Genomic DNA, 15,721 nt, shown 5'->3' with positions numbered 1-15,721 from the left:
TATGCCTGCATCACATTGTACATGTTGAGAAGTATCAAGAAGGGAGTGAAAAATCTATTGTGCCTCCTCTTTTGTCTCCTAGTTGTCTCCGGGTTCAGAGGAGGATGACCACGAGGGGCCAGTATGTGAGAAGCTGGGTCGCATTCAGTTCAGTGTAGGATACAGTTTCCAGGACTCCACCCTCACCGTCAAAATTCTCAAGGGCCAGGAACTGCCTGCTAAGGATTTTTCCGGCACCTCTGATCCGTTTGTCAAACTTTATCTGCTGCCTGACAAGAAGCACAAATTGGAGACCAAAGTGAAGAGGAAGAATCTCAATCCCCACTGGAATGAGACCTTCCTGTTTGAAGGTTTGGCGGACAAGTAACAAAAAGTGAACTTTTTTATTTTCACAGCACATGCAGACACTCTGAACCTTTGCGGTTTGAATTGGCTTTATTTCCTCTTGCTTGAATTCCATAGACTCAACTTTTCTATGTATAGTAATAGTAGTTACAAAATCAGTAATTATTAAAAGTAAATAGGTAGAAAAGTATACAGCTCCAACTAAAACGTATTTTCATTATAGATTCATCTGTTGATTATTTTTTCTCAATTATTTAGATTTTTCATTTGGTCTATAAAATGTCAATGATGGTTTCTCAAAGCCCAAGATGCAACCTAAAATGTCTTTTTTTTCTTTTTTTTTTTACTAACAATCAACAACCTAAAAATATTCAGTTTGCTATCATAAAAGACTAAAGAAACCAGAAAATATTCACATTTGAGAACCTGGAACATGAGAGTATAGTCATTTTTTTGACGATCGACTAATCAGTGCACTAACCATTGCAGCTCTAGAGAAGCATTGACATGGTAACCTTTCCCTTTGCCATTAAACTAAGCATTAATTTAAAAATAGAAACAGGATGTATGTTCTATGATTGAACAAATGCATTATTTTGGTTTGCTAAAGAGTAATTTACTGTAAGTGGCATTATTCATGTTTAAGATGTCTGACTTCCTGCTAGACCTGAAACATGTCAATAGTTCAAAATCATATTCATAAGGATTGGAAAAATCATTAAGTATCAAGATGATAAAAAAATCGATGCGTGTGTGTCTGCAGGGAGTAGACACACAAATGGGAAGCATTAGATAATATCAGGGTTTTTAAGAAAAATGTTTTTTTTTGCGTTTTTGTGTCTATATGCATCACTATGACTTATTTTAGGTCTATTTCTACTTCAGGGTTCCCTTATGAAAAGGTGGTCCAGAGGACTCTCTACCTACAGGTTCTCGATTATGACCGCTTCAGCAGGAACGACCCCATAGGAGAGGTGTCCATCCCCCTCAACAAACTGGACCTGGCCAACATGCAGACTTTCTGGAAGGAGCTGAAACCATGCAGTGATGGCAGCGTGAGTAAGGAGGGAAGAAGGGGGAAAGGAGGGAGAGAGAAAGGGAAAGAGGAAAGAAGAGGAACAGAGCGGGAGGAGGGGAAAGAGAAGACGGGACAGAATGTAACGGGTGATGTCATTCCTGGCTGCCTTGACGGTCCCGGGGGAGATGTGGCAGTGTGCTGGTGGGAGAGGAGAAAGAGGGGGAATATGGAGAGGCTGACAGGTAGACTGAGAGAACACTATGAGCCAGAGGAAGAAATAGAAATACACAGTAAGCAACAGAAGGGAGAACAGTCTGAAAAGGGGATGAATAAAGTAAACAATTTTCTGTTGTTGTGTATGATTTTCCCCAGGGAAGCCGAGGGGATCTGCTGGTGTCTCTGTGCTACAACCCCACAGCCAACACCATCACTGTGAGCATCATCAAAGCCCGCAACCTCAAAGCCATGGACATTGGAGGCACTTCTGGTATAGATGCTCCTTCATCTTGTATAATGTCATTTCCCTTATATATCACTGCTGCTTGCACTTGAATTAGATCAATGAGCAAAAATTGTGGGGTTTTTTTCATTGCTAAGAAATTACATTAAATCCATCGTAGTGCACAAACTAACATGGAGAATATAAACAGGAATGAGAAATTGGAAACAGCATGCAAACAAGCACATCTCCTTGTCCTTAGACCCCTACGTAAAGGTGTGGTTGATGCATAAGGACAAGCGTGTGGAGAAGAAGAAGACGGTGGTAATGAAGCGCTGTCTGAACCCTGTTTTCAACGAGTCCTTCCCCTTTGATGTGCCTGCCCACGTGCTGAGGGAGACCACCATAATTATCACCGTCATGGACAAGGACAGGCTCAGTCGCAATGATGTCATTGGAAAGGTATCTCCTTCCCTTTTCGTCGCTTCTCCCCTCTTCTTCTCTTCCTCTCTGTTTTTCTGACTCTGTGACAGAACCATCACCACATGATCTCTTAGCCAGACTCTGCTGACCCCTGCTGGAACATGAAGACAGCATGCCAATCATCAGCTGATCATCAGGTTGATGGTTGATAGAGATGCATGTCAGTTTGTCCCCATTTGATTAAATTTAGGTGTGTCCAAATTCACCTAACTTCGTCCAGAATACCCCTTTTGATTATAATTGTTATGCACATTGTGTAATTGCCCATTTGTTGTTTCAATATTTCAGTTACAATCTGTGAATTCTTGCGTAAGAATAAGAAAAACAGTACTGCACAGAGGAGTTGCTCCATATCTCTTTAAGGATCTTTTGCACATACAATGACTGAGATGTTTTTTTTAGTTAAGTAGTTCAAAGGTCTGTCATTTCATAATAATTTCCTAATTGTTTTCCAATTTCAACCAATTTCAGTGTGTACTAGAGGTATAGATAATGTTAAAATATCCTGAGACCTGACATTATATGTATGGTATTTGAATGCAATTAGCAAACAAAGGTAACTGGATGTTTTTTTTCAATAAGAATTTATAGATAAACAACATACAGTGCTGCTCCCCTTCTGTCTGTTAAGGCAGACCAACCCTAAGAAATGCATCACCTTTTATAAAGCCAAGTGCACTGTGATACACAGAATCAAGAGGCTTTAGAATGGAGGGAGGCATCATGGATACAGTATCACCATAATCAAGCAAAGGCAAAATTGTAGATTGTAGTATTGATTTGTGACTAGCAAAAAAGAAACAAGATTTGTTCCTATACAGAAATCCCATTTTGACCTTTAGTTTGCATGATAGGTTTTCCACATGGACCTTGAAAGTGAGTTTGGTATCCAGCCAGAGTCTCAAGTATTTATAACAATCAACAAATTCAATAGCTGAACCTTGAAGGGTTTGGATGTGTGCAGTGGGCTGGATACTCTTTGGTGACTTAGAGAATAACATACATTTTATTCTGTCAAAATGTAATACTACTTAATGATTATGAAGAGCAATCTGAAATGTATCAAAAGCTGATTGTAGATTTGCAATAGCCAGATCAAGGGAAGAGCCAGTTGTATAAAAATTTGTGTTATCTGCATAAAAATGAAAATGACAAGCCATCTTCAAATTTCTTTGTCATTTTGTACCAAACTGCACTAAAATGTCCTAAACAAAATCGGCTGCTTTACCTCCAAATTATATATAACATTTACAGGTAATTGCTTTGAAATTCAATAACATAAAGCATTATCTTTTTTTAATCTATTATTGCCTTTATATACTGTATGTTGAACTGTATCCTGCATCTAGGTTATACAAGCAACTGGAATTCATTGAAATTGTACTGCAGGAAATGAGCACTGTCTGTTTTATCAATAATTACTGCTAAATTACATAACTGCTTTAGGGTCCTCTTAGAAAACTATTAGGAATTTACAGACCCCTGTAAAATTAAGAATAATCTTTGTTTCTGGTATTCCACTATTTGTTCCACATCAATTTGATTCTATTACTGAATCCATATGTGAGCACTCAGGTCTGTGCAGTTGGCGAAGTATCGGATACTGTATGATATTTAGTTATAGATATATAGTAGAGAAAGAGCTTAATCTAATACAATACAGAAAAGCCACAATATCTGTCTAAAATATATGACAGACCCTGACCCTCCAATCATATCTGTGTTCCTTTTAAACACTGGAGCAAGCATTATTAATTGAGTGCTATTGAGTGCTCTTTCAGTCGTGCACATCTACAGTAATTACAGGTACCATACATGTTGCCATCCTAACCACATGCATTATCTTCCCACGCACAGCAGAATGAATATGTTGCCTATTATACCACACTCATAAATAACTGGAAACTGTCTGGAGGGGGAAAAAGCTGGATCAGGTGACATGTACAGTTCAGTAGTTTCTTCCTATATTAAGTATTAGTCAAAGACATCATGTTTGATCTTTGTTAGTGTCAGCATTAGCTTTTCTATGAACGTTTCACTAAGTGAAATCTCTTTCTCTAATGGTGCTTTTTCTGCCCTGGATTTAAATTCTGATTAGAGTGGCAGACTTAGTGGTGAAAGCAGGACTCAACTTAAAACTCACAATGAAATGTCTTCCTTCTTTTCATCTGCTTTTCTTTCTCCAGTTTTTATGGGATGCTCTTAACAAAAAACATCAATCTCACTCCAGTGTAACACTAGATACTGTACATGACTTACATCCTTTTATTTTCCTCACAGATATATCTGTCATGGAAGAGTGGCCCAGCAGAGGTAAAACACTGGAAAGACATGATGGGTCACCCTCGTACTGTTGTGGCCCAGTGGCACGCTCTCAAGGCCTGAAGGACCCAGCGACCAACCTGCCTACAGTGTTCCCCCCCCCCCCCCCCCCCCAGAATTCAGCATCAGCCTCTCAACCCCTGCCCTCAGCACATATATCCTGCTCACTAACTGCAGTCTTGGGCTACAGACAATGTGTGTCATCTCTTTGTTCTCAGGCCTCTTTGATATCCCCTGCCCTCAGTCCTTGTGACACCATCCTTAAATTTCACCCTTGTCAAGTTCTGATTCCCACTTGACCTTCCCCCTCCTCATCTCTTTGTCTGAACTTAAAAAGGGTCTTTGATGTCTTTACTCACTCCCTCCTTGTACTGTCTTTCTATGAGATTTGTTATTTTCAAGATACCCCTCAGTCTGTCTTCTACTTCGTCAACCATTCCCTGTGTTACGAGCAGTACCTCTTGCCACCCAAGAATACAAACTACCAACCAAAAATGGATCAAACTGATATTCCAACCATTTGTTCTTCTATGGCGGCAAGACGGGCTGCATTCACTGACCCATGGTATCTGTTGTTGGAGTGAGGAGTCTTCCACTCTGCTCCTCACCTTCTGTCAACATCCTGGCACTTTGTTTAAATCTTCTTCTGTTTGTTTCACTATTTCTCCATCCCCTTAAATGCCTGAAAAATCAGGAAAACCAACGCAGGCAACGAAAGAGCGGGATAGGCTGTATTTAAAATGGAACCGGACTCAACTCATGTTTGATCTTTTTCACTCTCTCTTTCTCTGGCACCACTGTAATAATTCTCCCTTGGCTGGAACCCTTTGTCGTCTGTGCGTGCTGTGGGTGATGTGCTGTAACCCCAAATAATGTTCTTCAACAAAAAAAAAAAAGGATACAGTGACTGACCGTTTAACGCCGGTCCATAGGGCAAGTGTAAAAAAAAAATAAAAATAAAAATAAAAAAAGGTCCTATTTTCTTGGAAAAGAAACCCTGATGGACAGAAAAAAAGATTTAAGTGATTGATGTGTTATATTTTTGTTTTCAAAAGAACTTAGAGAATCAACCTGTTCTTCCAGATACAGAAAATAAGCAAAAAGCCAGCTTCCATAAGTGTGGAAGTGTGGGTTAATGTGTGTGCGTGCGTGTATGTGTGTATGCAAGTCTGTCATAGGCTACTTTCGGGGGCGTATTTCAGACTAGACCAGTTAATTGGGGATGGTTTTTCCAATTTGGGACAAAAGCCTGTCCCCAAATGGTAAAATATTGATTTTTGGGTCAGTGGTTAAGGTTAGGGTTAAGCAACTAGTTGTTATAGGATTAGAGTAAGCCTTCAGTAAATGAATGTAAGTCTATATAATGTCCCCAAAAATGACCTAGTACACCTTTTGTGTGTATGTTTGTGTGTGTGAGAGAGAGAGTGAGATTTTGGACTTGCACAGCTAATTAAAGATATTGTTGGAAACAGCATTTCCCCTGATAATAATGGTGAAAATATGTTACTGTTAAAATTCACAGTGTTTAAGATAGCTGAAGACCTGGGGAGGTCACTTAGGTTAAAGGGTGAGTCCACCTACGTCACAGACATCACATACATATAGTATTTTCCAACTCACCCGTAGAGGTAGTGAGCCGTGCAGTTAGTTTTAGATGTCTGCCGCCATCCCAATAAAATGGAGGTAAATGGGATTTTGTTGTGGATGCTCACTGCATTTGAAATGACTTTTGAAAAACTCAACAGCAGCTTGTCTTTTCAGAAACAATGTCCTGATAAATCGGGATAATCCACAAACTTCACAGTGGATGGTTTTCTCTGGTACTTGAAAAAATAGTCTGTTTCCAATGCTTTTGTTACTACCGAGATTCTGTCATCGGTGGATGGAGTTTGGTCAGTTGAATCCAAGATCACACCATGATAAACAGGCTGCTCAACCCCCGACTTGCACGGTGGCAAGACATTGAAACACATCAAGCCCATGTTATCAGTAGTGGGGCCATGTTATCAGCAATGGGGCCAAAAGCTACACCATCCTGAAGAGGACCAAACAAAAATTGTTGGAAAGAAGGACTTCAATGCCACGTCACAATTAAAATACTTAAGAGCAGTGCCACTGTGTGCATGTCTGGGATTTAACAACTCTTTGTTTAACCTCCTTTCCAAGAGGTTAAACTTAACAAACTCCATCCACTTCAGAAGACCATGAGATAAAAATCTCTAGAAAAAGCTAGTAAGTGGACCTTGAGTTAAGCTTTTTTGTCAAATAACTGTTTTCAAGATCAAGGATGATATTCAATGCATGTTTTTTGCGATTCCAGTGAACTGACAAATCCATTAAGATTAAGCAAATTAATCAATCAGAACCACTTTTCTCAGTCAACCATGTTACCATGTGTCTATCAGCTGTAACAATCTGTGCATCCAACCTGGAATAAGCATTAAAAACACAATCAACCTTCTCTTTTATCCATTTTTACAATATTAGAACTGATTTGTTTTGGGTTTCAAACTAAGTGTAGGTCAGTCTTCCAGTTGTTTGCTTTACAACTCCAGGCAGAACCTGCATGTGACCTCCCCCAAGTAACCAAATAGACAAGTGTTTAGTGAATGAATGGAAACATATGAGAGTAATAATATGAGGTTGAAAGGTCTTCTATCGTTCCACTGTTCGTCCACATCTATTGTGTGTGTGTGTATGTGTGTTTGCACAGTACGTGAGGGTCAATATTTGAACTTCAGTTTGTGTGATTGTATTTACCGTGAGTCCCTCTGCGTGTATCTCTGCACTGAGTTCTATTTTGCCAGTTTAATACAGAAGAACATTGTTTACTGTTTTTATTCTGTATGAAATGATCCGGATGTAAAAAGAAATATGTTGTTGTTTTTTTTAAAAGTTGTCACTTCTAAAGAATCACTGCACTTGTTGATGACGATGCTGGAACAAACCTCTCTTCATAGCAGGGTTATTTTCTCCACCCGTGGTTTAGGAGGATGTTGGTTTGGGAGGAGGCCAATCTGTCATACATGAGCTGCGAGTGAAGGTCAAAGAAAAAGTTTTACAACAATCCTAGATAAAAACCTTTTTCCTTTCACTGTCATACTACTGATTATGAGTTTAGACAGAAGCAGCTACTAACATTTTGTCCTATCTGTCCTTCCTATCTGGTCTGCTCTGACTCGCCAAGGCCATAAAGTGAAGGGCGGCTCCTTAACATCACAGCTGACGTTCTCCCCAAAACACCACCGTTGTGCACACATGCTTTCTGGCACAGTGTTCTGTGTGTGCCTTATAAACCCCACCACGCCTTGCTCTTCACCATATGCGCTCCCTCTCCGAGTGTCAGGGAGGGGGGGAGGAAAAAAAGGTGAGACAGGAGATAATCCTCACCTCATTGCATCATTAGCTACGTCTCAGGTCAGAGCAGAGCATCGGAGCATCCCAAAATAACCAGGAACACATTCATTTGTTTGTCCTGATGGCCCTGTGTGATAAACAAGGAATTATTGTGAGTGCTGCTGACAAAGCATTACATTCCAAAGGCTTAGTAAAAGTCACCTCAATCAATGCAACTTAAAATATTGGTTAAATAACAGTCAGGGTTTGGTATGTTTTAGTTTTAAGAAATCGAGCTAGAGTTGTCTTTCTAATATAGTAACACTCTTCACAGGCCAAATACCATACACCGGTATATTTTACTGGACAAACTCACATTTCTGATTTAGGGCATTCTCTTTGGAGACTGCTTGAATCAAAGAGAGGTTAACCAGCAACATTTAATTTATATACTGTACAAATGATTGTGAAGTGTCCTGTATGAAAAAAAGAAAAAAAAAATCATCAGTATTTACTGGGGTTGTTGATATCTGTTTGTCCTTGGTATCACTCAGCCCCCTATTTCACTCCCTTTTCTCTTTGTAGTTACACATCCGTGGGGTGCACAATGTTAAATATCAACCATTTATTTTTTTGAAATCTGTACAGTGTATATAAAAAATATAAATGTGTATATAAAACAAAGATACTTCTTGTATTGTTATGAATTTTTTAGAAGCTTGTTTTTCTTATTTCCTCGAATCTTCTATGCACTACAACGTAAAGGTTTCTTCAGTTGTACTGCAGGAAACATTAATGCAAACCAGCTCCTGAATTCAAACTGTTGTTAACTGTTAAGGTCCTTGTGTAAACTGGGAGACAAGGAGTGCAATTTTCTTCTAATTTCACAGAGACTTGCTGCTTAGTGAACTGTCAATCCCAGTTTAGTCTGATTTGGGGTGTTGATATCATCAACTTCTTTTGTGGAAGTTTAATTGTAATACATAGGCCAGCTGAAAAAGCCACACTTATTACAGACTTCTGGGAATAAATACCCAACCTTGCTCTTGATCTCCCTCTCTCTCTCCCAGCTCAGACAGAAATAGGACCTGGATTTTAAGGGTAATTAACATGGATCTAGAGATCAGCACTAATTTTAACAATTGGTGCAGATCTCTAGAATTAAGGAAATTGCATGCTCTGCCTACACACCACATTTCACTGCGTCTACAACAGAAACTAACATCTGAGAGAAAAACTGTGTTAGGAATGTATAATTTACCAACTTATCTAACACTTCCATCCCCAAAGTTAAAACTGGCAGCCCTCCTTTTTTGCCAGTGAGAGCAGTTTCCCTTTGTGCTCCTGTGTTCACTACTCTCCAACAGACATGGGAAGACAAGATGAAGGACAAGGATGGTGGTGGTGGTGGTGGTGGAGAGAGGAAACAAGAGAACATGAGATTGAAATTCCAGGGGAGCAGAGGGTGACAGTAGAGCTAAGGATAAAACAGAGAGCTGTCACGACACAGGAGGCAGCAGTGGAGGATGACAGGAGCGCAGGGCTACAGATAGGCACAGTGGGTGTGCGTGGGCAACTGATGAATATACACTCTAAACAAGCCTCAGAGCAATAAAGATGTGAATTCTGCTTCCAGTGCTCGTAGCATCCACAGGTGGCATCTTTTTTCTTGAAGGTGGGCAATTGTCAGCAAGGTTCTCATCTCACTATTGTCAAAGTGCGCAAGACATTTGCTCATTTGAATGGGAGCATTTATTTTTTATTTTGTGAGTGAAGAGATGAAGATATACTATAAAACAGATGGCAGAGGAAAGAACACACAATGGGGAACCTTTCTGATATTAGCTTTGTTTATCATAGGGCAAGAAGAGAACATAAAAATGAAGGCTGGAAGAAAACATTTTTCTTTAAAAGTCAACACCTTGCCAGTGGATCATATGTACATTATAATTCTATGGGTGTACACAAGCAGGCTTGTCATCTGTTTTGAGATTCTGTGCACATCTCCCCCGGCCAGAGGGCATTTCCCTTCTGCTCTCAGTACAAGGTTCCACTGAACCGACATGACACACACCCAGGGAAGAAATTTTCCCCACACACACAGATCCAGCGTTGGAAGATAAAGAGGGAGAGAAATATAACCTTGTTTACATGACTCTGAGGAAAAATATCTGATTTAATTGGGTACTCAGCTTGACAGAAGATTCCACTGATGCTGTGTCTCAGAAAAGCTGTAACAAAAATTGCACAGACTAGTCTTTAGTTTATGCCCCTCGTGCCCCTAGCTTTTTTGAGCAACTTTTCACCATTCATAAAGTCACAGCACAAAGGTTCTCAGCATGTCGTTGCATTTCACATCATATTCTGCATAAAGAATAAAGGTATGTCACATATTTGTGGTTTATAGGTACCAAGCCGCAGATCAGCAGGTGCATCAATATGTAACTCACAAAAAAAAAAAAAAAAAAAGGTGGCCTGCTTCCATCTGGTGGCCATGTATCCACACTACGGGTGGCACCGTCTTCATTATGTAACAGATACTCTTCAAACTGTCAATAATGGCACCCCCCAGTCACATGACTCAATCCTCTGGTATATGAGAATAGTGATGGAGAATCAACATAAGCTGCAAAAGGTAGATGATCAACATTTATTAAATAACCCATAATGTCTGTAATAGGCACAGTAAAATTATAGTACAGAACCAAGCTGTGGTGATTCATCAAGCTATGCTAATAAATGGCTATTACATTTCATACTATAGATACATAACCAATTTCCATTTACAGTCTTCCACCACAAGAAGACTATACAATTAATATCAAATATTCAATCACATATTTCTGAGGCTAAAATCCCTTAAAGCTTCCATTTTCATGTCCTCTATGCAGCTCTACTTCACGACAGGCAGGATATAACAGATGAAACAGTTGCAGAAAATGGAGACATAATGAGACAATAATGAGGTATTTCCCATATTTTGCACTCCACAGTATTTTGTACACTGCTGTGTCTAATTGGAGATGACTTCATAGTCATGCCTTGAGATTTCTCTGGTGGGTTTTGACACTGCCATTTCACACAGTGCCCCACCCAGGATGAGTCTTTGAGAGAGTCCAGGGGGCCAAGGACTTCATTGGTGTTCCTTTTCCAAGTATTCCAAGCTGGGTGCATCCAACCTCTGTTCCTGGTTGCGGTTTCTTGTGAACTCCTTTAACATATCCATAATTTCTCCTTGGTAGACTTCAGGAGTGGGCTGGGCTTCTGCAAGCAAAAAGGAAACAGATTTAATTCTGTTTAAGAGGATGTGAGGCTTGACTTGCCAACATTACATGGAGAAACACGTCATTTTCACATACACAAGATAAGATTGCATCTCATTTAAAATGTGCAACATTATTAAATTCCTTGTTTATTTCAGGCAATGAAAGTGAATCATGAGACAGATGGCAAAAGAGCAATGAACACACAGAGGGGAGCCCCTCTGACATCACACTTGTCTATTTTAAGACATGCTGAGACCATGAAATTGAATGTCTGACGTGGGCTTGTACAATGGGGGATTTCTGCTGAAAAATAAAGTTCACCTGGACATTTTTATTTGTTTCATACTATAGTAACATGAAAAGGCAAATAGATTCTTGTCTCTCGAGCATCACCTTGTATTACTAAGGCCTCGCTTGTCTCATATGAGGTTCTTTTATAGGCTATGTGTGTGACTTCCTTTGCTTGTTAATTTCAAGATGGAAACCATCACTATTTTAATTGTGAGTATAAATGTATTTATGCAGTTTGGTCATTGTTTGTTTTAATGAAAGTCAGCTTTCCTGCAACAGTTTTTGTCTGGGTTTCCAGAGAAGTGTTGCCAACTGAATGCATTGAAGCTGTTCTGCACAGCTGCACTGTGTCTGTTTTCCAGCTGTTATGCACAACAGCGCACATACATAACTGAATCAAATTACAGGAAATTGAAAGAATAAAATGGTAAATTATTTTGGGATATTGAATACGTTCCCAGGGTTAAAACAGATTAAGCTTAATTGAGCTTGATCTGTAAGCAAAGCTGTGATTTCATTATTTCAGCATCAGTGGTCATGAATGATCGCCAGTTTAAAAAAAAAACAGCTCTTTTATAATTATTATTACCACTGGAGTTTTCCACATTGGTTGTGTTACAGGCTGAATTTAAAAACGTGTTTTGTCGTTCTTTGTTGCTATTAAAATGGATAAACAAGGCAAAACCAGTATTTGCTTTGTACAAACATTAATATTGCAAGGCTGAAATGTTTTGTGTCATTAAATATTTAAACATTTTGCAAATTACACTCTAAAAGTAAACCCAGCTTCCATTCAGAGTCTGAAATGCCCCTTGACTAGAATTGATCTACATGTATTAGACCTACAGTACTATGCAATATTCTGCAAGCAATCACGTGTCTAAGAAAAAACTCATCAAAGAAAACAAATCATTGTCCTCACCTGTTGCCCAGTAGTAGATGTCCCAGTCATTGCTGGGTTCATTAATCAGTCTGTCATACTGCAGCAGCTGAGACTCATTCATTGTGTTCAGGTATTGCTTTGCAAAAAGGCTACAAGAGAGACAGGAAGTTCATTTGAGTCTTTGCTTTAAATGGGAAGTCACAGTTATTAGTAATTATTTTAGCTGTACAAAAACAACTTCAAAAGCTGGTCCAACTAACTAACCGATCACACACCTATGATGAGTGACTGATTGCTTGAGAGCAAAAATAAAGCCATAACACACATTTCAGCATATGAGCAGGTTGAGAAAAACAACAAACACCAGACTGGTTCGATGACAGACAGATAAGCCAGCAGACTGTACAGTTTAACTACCTGAGCAATATGCAGTTCTCCAGCATGCCCCTCTTGCGACTCTCATAAAGCAGGCGCCGTCTCTTGATGTCAGTGGGCTCGTTAGGCTTCTCCTCCCAAGGGGGCAAAGGGATCTCAATCAGGTCACCCTTGGTGTCGTCCGGTGCATCTCCACGGTAACCACGTGATGGTACCAAGGCTGCCGCTGCTGGTTTCCATGCTGCCTGGCACACCCCAGTCACCAGCTGGCAGGCAACAAACACCACCATTCAATATGCACATTCAAAATCTGTTGAAAAATGCTCTGACAAATCTCCTTTTGTTGTTACAATTTCTTATTGTTTCTGCCACACTGTAAACACAACAGAAGGGAGAAGCTAGTAGTTACCAACCTGTTTTGTTTGCGGTGCCTTTATAGCTGCAACAATTAGTCAATTAATCAATTAGTCACTCGAAAGAAAATTAAACCAGCATCTATCTTGATAAATGATCTATTGTTTTTGAATCTTTGAGGCACAATATTACACATTTGATGGTTCCAGATTCTCTCTGTGATCATTTGCAGCTTTTCTTGGTCTTATATTATTAATAATTACATATTTTCTGAGTTTTGACTGTTGGTCAGATAGAGACAAGATATTTTATGTCATTTTGTGCCCTGGGATATTGTAATTTGCGAACATTTTGCAATGCTTCCTGTTGTGTAGAGAGAAAATGCTTGAAATATCGATCAATGATGGAAATGATTGATAGTGGCACGGTGGCACCTCTAGATGCCTTAAAATAAAGTGATGTCTACTTGTGTTCACAAGTTATGACATTAGAGTGGGCATGAGTTGAACCAAAATGTGATTTGTCCTTCACGAATCTTGTATTTTAGAGGAAGAATAAAGAAAAAAAATTACACAAGGCTTGTCTTGAGACTCATTGGAGGGTCACGAATGCAAGGTTGTGAACCACTGGTTCAGGCTATTGCTACATAGGCTACATGCTGGTGAGAAACAACTCTTAAGTATTATACTATTGTAAAGCTGGGGGTAAAAATACATTGTAAATGTATGAAATTCTAACTGTAACTCATTGCTTATATAAGAAGTTTCCTTGGAAGACCATTCCAGTAGTTTTGCATGTTTCAGACCATGTACTAGTAATAATACACATTTTACATCAGAGCTAACAATTGTGCAAATAATGAAGAAATTTGAAAGCCTTATTTCTACTCAGTGACTCACTGGTTTCCATTAATTTCCAGAAGGTATGAAAATCAATTAGCTGACTCTTGTACTCTCTCAGACTATGTAATCCATCACAGTGAATCTTAAGTCTGGTCTGCATTAATATGAATCACAATTATGTAATGTCTGACTGTATAGATGCAAACTTTTCAGAGTGATCTGCACTTAAATATTTCCAATCAACAATAATGTAACATTGACAAAAAAATGAACACTGACCTGATGTTCACTGTGATGGATTACATCACATTACTCAAGCATAATTTAAGACCTACCAATTAAGAACTACCAATGAATGTTTCATACTAAACAGAAATCAATAGAACTGATGCTCAGAGTGATAGGACAGTCTAAAAAATCTAAAACTAAATTTGACCAAAATGTATAAAGTAGAAGAGTTGGACTTTACATATACAATGGTGGCCCTTTAAAGCAGTGGTTCTCAAACATTTTCCTGTCAAGGACAACTAAACTGACACAAATTAGGCCACACACACACCCATTCAGTACAATTTAGTCCTAGGGTCCCCCATCTGATAAGATTTTTACTATAATTGTATTACTTATAGATTAAATTCCAATGCAAATAAAGTATTCCCCTCTTAGCTGGGGACACTCTGAAGCTTCCTCAAGGGTCCCTGGAATCCAGTTTGAGAACCACTTTTTTAAAGTGACTCAAATTATTTTATACTAAAGTTACAGACTTAATAGGTAAGGCAACAATTAGAAAGAGAAATATTAATTTGCCTAAAAAATACAAGAGAGAGAGAGAGAGAGAGAGAGAGAGAGAGAGAGAGAGAGGCCGAGGTGAATTGCATAATGTCACATGCTGCCCTGTTGTACAACTGTTTACTACTGGGTTGTACAACCACAACTCTGGGGCTATTATTTCTACAACAGGACAATACAAACTAAATCAATCAATAAAAAATAAAAAAAATGTATTCACAATAATACACAGCAGGCATACATCAAATGACGTCTAACTAAATAATTTCCGTCCTTGAGGATAACTCCAGTTAGCAATCGAGCTTCAAACTAGACTAATGTTAGTACAAGACACCACGTACTGGTCTGGATTTGCTACGAATCACATGAAACAACTCACTCTTTTCGCAATAACAGAAGACAGCATTTTAAACGCTTTTTCTTGTTATGATGAGAGACTTCTAGGTGAACGGGTTCCCCTCTGTGAAGATGTCTCTGAGTGAAAGTCAAGATACAAACAGTAATATTACACAAGAGGCTCCCTGCTTCTTCTTCTTCTTCTTGTGGTGAACTTTACGGCACACTATACGTGGCAGAGGCGTTTTGCTGCCCTCCCCAGGCCATTTAGCAGAACTCCATTGAATGAGTTAAATCCCTACATGTAGAGTCCAGTGTGATGGAGAAAATGAATTACAGTACAGTTTTTGTTGTTTCACAATATTCTGCTGCGAAGTGTTGATTTCATCAGTGCAGCGCAGAGAAGAAGGCAAACTATTGAGCATACATGACGCCATATTGCTAAGGTAACGGTCATTTTTGGTTAGCATTATAGAAAGAAAAAAACTGGTGTCAACGCGATATGATTTATAGTTATTATTTGATTCATTTATTTGCAGTGCTTAAAAAAGGCTCAATAAATGTCTCTCACGTCACAGCCTGAGGGGGCATGGCCATGGGAACCAAATGTCGACTGTTGTTGTTACCCGGTAACACATCCGT

The 15,721-nt window shown here is 39.1% G+C and overlaps 2 protein-coding genes across 2 annotated transcripts in view; one reads left to right on the top strand and one right to left on the bottom strand.

The window, feature by feature from the left end:
- The window catches only part of syt7b (synaptotagmin VIIb), a 68,022-nt gene extending 63,352 nt beyond the window's left edge, over positions 1-4,670 (top strand). Inside the window, exons 7-11 of the mRNA XM_053319638.1 lie at positions 83-350; positions 1,231-1,400; positions 1,736-1,850; positions 2,065-2,264; positions 4,566-4,670. Of these exons, the coding sequence (XP_053175613.1) occupies positions 83-350; positions 1,231-1,400; positions 1,736-1,850; positions 2,065-2,264; positions 4,566-4,670 (858 nt within the window). The remainder of the gene's footprint in view (positions 1-82; positions 351-1,230; positions 1,401-1,735; positions 1,851-2,064; positions 2,265-4,565) is intronic.
- Positions 4,671-10,579: 5,909 nt separating this feature from the next.
- Positions 10,580-15,265, bottom strand: sdhaf2 (succinate dehydrogenase complex assembly factor 2). The gene is made up of 4 exons (XM_053318357.1): positions 15,123-15,265; positions 12,801-13,024; positions 12,423-12,532; positions 10,580-11,207 (listed from the first exon to the last, which is right to left on the bottom strand). Exons 1-4 carry the CDS (start codon positions 15,147-15,149, stop codon positions 11,077-11,079), a joined length of 492 nt encoding a protein of 163 aa, XP_053174332.1. The 5' UTR covers positions 15,150-15,265; the 3' UTR covers positions 10,580-11,076.
- Positions 15,266-15,721: the final 456 nt, after the last annotated feature.

Source organism: Scomber japonicus, chromosome 1, assembly GCF_027409825.1.
Source record: "Scomber japonicus isolate fScoJap1 chromosome 1, fScoJap1.pri, whole genome shotgun sequence".
Lineage (NCBI taxonomy): Eukaryota > Metazoa > Chordata > Actinopteri > Scombriformes > Scombridae > Scomber > Scomber japonicus.
This window is presented reverse-complemented; position numbering and strand designations above follow the sequence as displayed.

Coding starts and splice junctions, on each gene's coding strand:
- sdhaf2 (XM_053318357.1), bottom strand. CDS start 15,149: ATGCTGTCTTCTGTTATTGCGAAAAGA. Junction 13,025..15,122: donor CTTCTGTTATTGCGAAAAGA/GTGAGTTGTTTC, acceptor GTTGCCTGCCAG/CTGGTGACTGGGGTGTGCCA. Junction 11,208..12,422: donor CATCTACTACTGGGCAACAG/GTGAGGACAATG, acceptor TTTTGCTTGCAG/AAGCCCAGCCCACTCCTGAA.